This window comes from Anas acuta, chromosome 5 (assembly GCF_963932015.1).
Source record: "Anas acuta chromosome 5, bAnaAcu1.1, whole genome shotgun sequence".
Classification (NCBI taxonomy): Eukaryota; Metazoa; Chordata; class Aves; order Anseriformes; family Anatidae; genus Anas; species Anas acuta.
In genome coordinates, this window is record NC_088983.1 from 18,713,097 (window position 1) to 18,721,467 (window position 8,371).

Genomic DNA, 8,371 nt, shown 5'->3' on the forward strand with positions numbered 1-8,371 from the left:
ACCTGCAAAGGTATCAAAAGAAGAAAACTGAGGGAACAATTTTTCCAATAGCTTGATGTATCTCTAGGATAGGGCTGGGATCTCATTGGACTGGGCACAAATAACTGTGACAAAGTGTTAGCAATTTAAAATTAAAATGTTCCTAGGTGCCATTTTTCATCTGGGGTGGGAAAAACAGTTATTACTTTGCATGTCTACAAAAGTCATGGTTTTAAAAGTCAAAATAAAGCTTCAGCTGGGATTGAATATAGCACAGATTTGGGGATATTACCACCAGCACTTGGAAAAAGACTGTGAAAGTCATTGCTTATGATAAATATCTCATATCAACATCTCATCTGAAAGACAATGAGCTGCATCTAGATGATTTAAAGAGCCATAGCAAAACAAAACAAAAACAAACAAACAAACAAGAAACACAGGGTGAGGCACAAGCTGCACCTCTATTTTATTTAATTGTAATATGAACTGAATATAAAACTAAATGCAGTTTTTACTTGTATATTTATATGTGATTATATATCTGTACAGTATCTGTGCGTGCTTTTACCCAGTCTGTCACCATCTCAATTTTTCCTTCAGCAACAGACTTTGCATTTACCAGGGGGGTTAAAAAAAAAAAAAAGTGAAAAAATAAAATAATCTGTTGTCCCTGGTATTGAACCACTAACCAAGAGGTTGCTATAGCAATAATATTTCCAAAAAATACTAAATTTAAAGTAACAGCTACCTCAGCTTTTGTGAAACATGGTCTTTTTTATTTTTCAGGTTCTCGCACACTCCGCTGGACATCGGTATCCTCTTTCACCAAAATATACAAAGTCATTTAAAAAAGGGGGGGAAGAGGGGGAGATAGAAAAGGGGTTGACCTATTTTTTTCCTTTTTTTTTTTTTTTTTTAGTGTGTGTTTCATACCACCCACTGTTCTAGCATTTCCATTTTACATTAGTTTTTATGATGAGATCATTATACGTAAGTGTGCACTCTGACGTTCAGTGAGAGGTGCTACAGAGACACGTTGTAGCTCTGATGTGTACAGGCTGTAGTTCAGATGCAACACACAGTGGCTGAGCTGACCTGGCACAGGTGAGGATCTGATTATCTTGATGCAAGCTGATACAGTATCTTCATTCCTGTTTTCTGTTTTGTTTGTGTGTGTGTGTTTTGTTTGTTTATTTTTCTAAAAGCCTCATCTCAGAAAAAAAAAGTTTGTCTTTCTAGGATATTAAAAGATGGGAAATAGCTTGGTTACTTTTAATTCACTGTTGGACAGCCAAAAACTCCCTGTGCCAGCTTAGGCTAGTTTTTTATCAGTAACACAGACATTGTGGTGCAGCAATAGAAAAGGAAGAAAGAAACCTTCAGGATACACACCAGGAGTTTCCCTGCTATGCCCCACCCTCTTTATCAATGCCAGACCATGGCTTATCAGATGTAAGTACAGTGGAGCAGGTGGCACCAGGCAGGGGCAAGATGCTGTCTTGCAGGGCTCTGGGACCATGAGGAGCTGCCATCTCACAGAAGAAGGAAAACTCTGGCTGTTAGCAGCATCCATCCCCTGGGTGCAGCAGTTGCTCTGGGGCCCTGCTGCATGCAGGGCCACACTTCTCCTCCTTGCAGCCTTGTTCTGCAGAAGTGGCTGCTCTGCCTTTGAGGTCATGCTGGTCCCAAATGCCCTAGAGCTCCCACCCGTTTACCCTCTCTGTGCTGAATGGAGAGAGGCAGCAAACAAGATGCAGCTTTACCATGGTAGAAAATGGAGAACTAGACCTATGACAACACTGATGATACTGGTAAGTAATGTGAGAAGTGGCATGTGGCTGAACAATGGCATTGCACTCCTTTACCGGCATAAAAGTGAGAGTCTCTGAAGCTTGTCACTGTAGTAATTAGAATAATTTTAGCAACATTGTTCTCTGTAAATGGAAACAGGAAGTGGAATATTTGAATCTCATAGCTCAAATTCACACTTCCTTCAATTTTCCAAGTTGCTCTGAAGTTAGACATATTAAAGATGAGAAAAAAAAAAAAAAAAAAAAGACAAGAGTTTCTGTTAGTCTTTGTTAGTCTACAACCATGTGAGTCAGGACTGACCCCAGTGACATTAAGAAAACAAAGCTGATGTGTAATTGCATCAGAAAAGAACAATGATGTGCATCATGAGGCAGCTCATGGCTAATATTCTAGGAAACACAGGTCAAATGAAGTCTAAAACTCCACTGGCAAGGTCTCCACAGTTCACTGGAAACTTCCAAGCTTAAGAAGCTGAGCTATATCTTTGCTGGGAGGTGGATTCTGCTTTAAGTGAATTATTGACATATAAACCCACCTCTGTTGTTACTGTGCTGACAATATCATTTGGCACTGATATTTCATACCCTACAGATATTAAATAAGTTAACATCATGGCTTTTAATTAACCATATTCTTACAGTATAGATTGAGAAGTGAGATAGGAACTACAGTGTCACACTGAGGAATGCATTTCTTGCTATTAAGTAGATTTTTGGATTTTTATAAACTCTCTCCTGTAACAAATGTTCTTGCTTTTTAAGTGGTTTCTGTGAATTTGCACCTGGTTTTTACCTGCAGAGCTTTTAGGAATTATCTATGGAATATTTAGTAATAATAATGCACAGTGCGTGCTGGAGCCTTCATGAAGACGTTTTTCACTGTGGAATTCTCTCCTATAATATTGTGTGATTCCAAAAAGAATATAGATATCCATTTTCATACAGGAAATTTGGTCAAGCTGGGACAAAAAAATTTGGAGAGAGAATGAAAAAGATTGCAAATTTTTAGCTCTGTAAGAATAATGAGGTAAATACACAAATAACTGAAGTACGGGACGATGCAATCTCAGTTTCCTCATTTTACCAGAGGGTTGTTATTTCAACAGATGAAGTGAGCATTTCAGATCAGCCTAAGGGATTAGGTACCTATGTTTTATCTTCGTAAAGTAGACACCTAATTTATTAGAGTTCCTTTAAGAAGCCTAGAATATGGGCCAGCCATTGTCATTGCTTTCCTTTATCTCAAGTGGATCTTCAGTAAGGCAGGGACATACTATAAGAAATGATGCTACAAAAACCATCCACACATAAAAACAGAAGCTGACCCAAGCTAGGGATTTCATGAGCAAAGGCAGAAAATTAAAATGTATTGAATCTCAGAGCCAAATTTTGTGGAAATAAAGCTCTTTGCACAGTGTCAGGGCCCTGAGTTTACCTACAGGCTTTCTAGCCTCTTCCCCTGCCGCCTTGGTTGCCTTTGTGGTGGCCAGTGCTCAGGTTGTGCTGCCTTGCAACACAGAGCCAGGTGGGTGGGAGAGGAAGCTGGAATGATTCTTGGTGCTGATCTCTCCTCCTTGGCACAGGAGCTGCTTGTTAGCTCAGGCACTTGCCCTGTGCCCTCACTTTAGACACATCTCGGGAACATGGTGCTTTGCCTTGTACTTTGATGATCCTGACCATGGCTTGCTGACTTGGCTTCCTGGCTCAACCTCAGACCCGCCTTGTCACTATGGCACGTCCATGCGCTTTGTCTGATGATCAGACAGCTGTTGGCTGATGCTGGTTACTGTCACCAGATCTGCTCTATGCACCTCACTTGGGTGTTGTGGGTTTGCATGGCTTTTCGGTGAGGATACTGCCCTGCTGACCTTGCTGTCATCCTCAGCTCCTGGTTACCTTGCAGAGCAGCCAGCTCTCACGGCTTTCAGACACACAGGTTAAATTTGACTCAGTTTTGTTGTTTAGCTTTAATTATCACTTATAATAATAATAATAACACAAAAATGAATTAACTTTCCAATCTTTCTGGCACATGAAAGGTTTAGAAATAAACCAAGTTATTTTTTTTCCATGAAGTTAGTGAATCTTGGTTCTGCTTTTGTTCCAGTGCAGCAGTGAAATTTCACATTCTGTTGCAAAATACATTGTGTTCATAGGTCAGCACAGGGACACATCTGTGGTGAAGTAGTTTGTGCTGCTGCTTACATATTTTTGCTTCATAATATATAAAATGGAATTACAGAAAACAAACAAACAAACAAACAAACACAAAACCACATGAAAATAAAATCCAGTAAAAGGATTAATGAAAACAAAGAAGGGAAGGGAACCTACTTTTTTAAAGAGGAAGGTAACAGCCAGAATAGTGACATACATAGTTATAAAAGTTCATATGATCACAGGAGAATTCTTATTGGCAGGGATTTCAGGAAGCCTCTAGTTCAACCTTCTATTCTAAGTAAGGTCCGCTATGAGGCCTGACCTGGTTTTTCAAGGGCTTTGTCCAGTTGGGTCTTGAAAACCTGCAAGGATGGAGGGTGCAAAACATCTTTGTGCACCTGCTCCACTGCTTGGAAGTCCTCAGAGTTCAAAAATTTTTGCATATATCGACTCTGATCCTTCTTGTTTTGAGTTTGCGTTTCTTGTCCTGCTATGCACTGCTGTGAAAAGCTTGGCTGTCTTCTCAACACTCTACTTGCATGTATTATAAGACTGATATTAGGACCCCCAAAGTCTTGTCTTCTCTAGGCTGAACAACTCCAATTTCTTCAGCCTCTCAAGTTCCCTTCTCAGAATGTGAAATTAACTGAAAGTATAAATAGACACAACCAGGAACTCATGCAAACAATGAAAGTGGCTTTTTGTAATGGAGAAATTGATAATTTCCATGCAAAAATTTCAGTGCTGATTGTGATCATTGTGTGCTGGTCCTCCAAGTATAATGTCAATTCTAGCATTGTGTGGAAAATTGCTGGTCCAAATTCTTTAAACTACAGACTTACAGAGGGGGGTATTTTTGATGGAAAGATTTTTTTTTTTTCCCTATGAAACTGGAAAACCACCAAAATCAAACACTCTTCCTGGAAACTGACCTAAAGCAAAATGTTTATGAGGAGACAAAGAAAATCGCACAGTCTTTTGATTGTCTTTTCACAGGGACAGGTGCCCACCACTACCAGGGAATCACAGCGATTGAAGGGAGTCTGCATGTGACCAGATCCCTGTGTTAACAGCTCTGCTTTTCATTTGTGCTAATTTCAGCCCTTTTATAATTTAGGATCCTTTGCTGCCATTCTTATTAGCTATTGGTCCATTTTTGTTCATTGCTGGTTTTTTTAGTATGATTGGTTTGTTCGAATTTTTGTAAAACTGGCTGACTGAGAGCTCGGCCAGTAACTCTAGCTGTAAACTCCATCTGCAGTCAAATAAGTGGATATAGACCTCCTTGCTCTGTTGACTCCATAAAAACAAACAAACAAACACTCCAGATTACAGTCAAAATAAGCAAGACTAAAGACTAGTCTTTTGTGTTGTAGAGATGTGAAACCTCACCTTCCATTCCTTTCCTTTCCTCCTTGTACATATTAGGAAAATTTAATCTGACTTAAACAATCAGTGGCTAGAATCTGGTTCCTTATATACGCTCTAAGTAATGAATCTTCAACTATCTGAAATCCAACACTCATATTGTAATGAAAAGACATGACATATAATTATACATGAGGACATTTTCCAAAGAAGATCAAAGTTAAGTCTCTGTCTAAATGAGGTAAAAAATTTGAAGAAGTGGCTAATCGGAGGAGTATGCTGAAGGAGAACTTGAGCCATTACTGAAAGAAAGGAATCTTCATAGCACCATCATACCAGAGAAAGGATTGAACATCCTCTCTCTGTCTGCTCCTTTGCCAATCATTGGAATGACCTGTGTTTGTGTGTGTTTTTTATTCATTTCTATCACAGATTTAAAAACAATCCTAAATAAGGCTCCTTCACAGCTCAGCTTCAGGTTTTTATTAAAACTGGAAAACAAATGACTGGTTAAGAGGACCTCAGCCTTCCTCCAGCTCAGCTCAGAGTACATTAAACATGTATGCCCAGTACATGGACTTGCTAGCAATCTGAGACAGGAGGCAGTTGGGTGGGGAATCCTCAGTAATTTTTTCAGCATGTCATGTTCACCTTTCTTGACTGTATGTTTGTTTCTTGATTTATGTACCACATCTGTTTTAAAGATACATGATGATGCTCCCTCAATTTCATTGACCCTGTAATAAGTTCTCATTAGTTCCAGCTACTGGTTTCACTTAGATTAGTATACTTCTGGGGTATTTCCTAGGTATAGATGGCAGAATAGTTCTCCTTTCTTTTCCCTTTATGTTATCCACTTTTTCTTTGACTATGCTCTTGCAGCCATTTTTGAGAGAGTCTCAGTTTCACAGCAAGTTCTGTAGGTGATATTGCTCTTTGTAGTAGAACTGCACGGAGTATGTTCTTCCACTTGGTTTCCCTCAGGTTTTTGTAGGTCTAAGCAACACCTGAGCAAATTCAGAATGTCTGTTTGTGCAGTTTCACTCACAAAGCAGTAAAGAATTGGATCGGCAATGCAATTCAAACTTGTTAAGGCTTGTGTGATTCTGTAGATCTTATACAACATAAAAAACTGGGAGTTAGTGGAGTATGGTTCCTTGATGCTACGAATAAACAATACAACATGATAAGGCGTGAAGCAAAGAATGAAAGTAACTGTGATATTCAATATAAGTTTCCTGATTTTTTTCTTTTCTTCATCTACTGTGGCTTGATTACACCTCACTGCTTGGTAGATTTTATGATAGCAAAACACAATGATTATCAAAGGAACCAGGTACCCTGAGCATATCCGGAGTAAATTTATCTGTGCCTGCCACAGTTCCAGGGGGTATTTATCATAACATAACGTATGATTAGTGGAATTGCAATGATCACTGAATATTTCGTTCTTCATCAGTATGACAGAATTCATGATGCCTTCCAGAAGCCAAACAATTATGCTGACAATCAGTGAAAATCTTCTTGTGCGCAAGTGCTGGAGCTTCAAGGGGTGAACTAATGCCAGGTACCTGTTGACAGAGATGCAAGCGAGGAATGCAGTGCTAGTGTAGAAATTCATATACATAAGGAAGGCAGAAATCTGACAAAGCGTGGCTGAAAGCCTCCAGTTATCTCCATTCCAGGCATAATCAATCCACAGAGGCAGAATCATAGAGTACAAAAAGTCAGCCAGGGACAGACTGAAGAGGTAGACTGCTAACTCATTCTTTTTCCTCACTTGAATGCAAGACACATAGAGGGATATGCAGTTGATGGGAATACTGATGACTATCACAATGCTGTACACAAATGGAAACAAATACTTATCCAGGGTGTGATCATTGTGGCACATAGCAGTGTTGTTCATTGTCCACCCTGAGGAATTTTGTGCTAATTCCAGCCCAGAAGCAATAAAAAACCTTCAGTAGTCTGATAGGTGGTCATCTGTTAGTTCTTCAGGACCTGGTTGGTAAGATTCCATCCTGTTGTCAAAAAGGAAAAATATCAGCTATATTAACATTTTTGACTTATTGGTGGTATTTTTTTGTTTGAAGAAATAAATTGTCTTTGTAGGAGATCAAAAGTTTTAAACACTCCTGGATGGACACATGCAGAGGAAGAACCCCAATGTCTAAGAAGGTCAAGGTCGGTCATATGCAAGCTTATACAGCAGAAGCAGTATGAGACACTTCCAGAGGGATAGGATGCTAGAATCAAAGGTCTCTCTTGTGAGAAGGTCAAAGATCAGAAAGTGCACCACAAATAATAAACAGGAGTGAAATAGGGTGCTGGCCATATGGCAGATTTCTTATCCCCAGTGCTCTCCTCTTTAAAACAATGGAGAAACAGACAGGGATTCAGGTACTTCCACATGTTGGGATATGCTCAGAAGAGGAGAACATGGCTGATATGCATTCCTGTTACTAATCGCTCTTGCGACACCTGCACATTTCCCTAGTTCCCCACCCCTCCTTTGTATGTGATCCCCCAAGAGCTTGCCATCGATATTGCTATTCCAGCAAAGGTTACAGCGTGTAACCTTCATGTGAAACGTGGCAAGCTACTGGATTCTTGCATGCACAGGAGAATCTGCCAGGCTTAATTCTCAAATCAGATGGAGACTCTCTGAGTACAATTTTTTTATTTACAATTCTTTCCTCTACAAAACTGTGGTTGCCTTGTATGAGTTTGTAAAAGCATCAGCAATTAAGCAAGTCTTAAGCACTACAACAGCCATGCTGTCAACAGCTTCAACATGAAAATATCAGTAAAATGGCAGCCCTGAGTAAGAAATGGGACTGGAGGAGTTGGCTGCCTAAGTTTTAGAAGCACTTAGAAAAGCTGACCTTTCAGTAAGAAGGGGCGTACTACCATAGCTATGAGACAATTGGTACTCACTGGTTACATCACAACTCTGACATTCAGTAATTCCCTTCTTCAGAGATCTAACCAAAAAATTCAGGAAACACAAGCATAGAGAATACTTGCTGTGGTCCAGCTCTATTGCC

At 39.7% G+C, this 8,371-nt stretch overlaps 1 protein-coding gene across 1 annotated transcript; it reads right to left on the minus strand.

The window, feature by feature from the left end:
• Positions 1 to 417: 417 nt before the first annotated feature.
• On the minus strand, positions 418 to 7,384 carry GPR65 (G protein-coupled receptor 65). Its single transcript, XM_068683014.1, has one exon. It carries the CDS (start codon positions 7,228 to 7,230, stop codon positions 6,190 to 6,192), a length of 1,041 nt encoding a protein of 346 aa, XP_068539115.1. The 5' UTR covers positions 7,231 to 7,384; the 3' UTR covers positions 418 to 6,189.
• Between the last annotated feature and the right edge of the window lie 987 nt (positions 7,385 to 8,371).

Bases quoted from the DNA above. Each gene is read 5' to 3' on its own strand.
- GPR65 (XM_068683014.1), bottom strand. From the start codon at position 7,230: ATGAACAACACTGCTATGTGCCACAATGATCACACCCTGGATAAGTAT.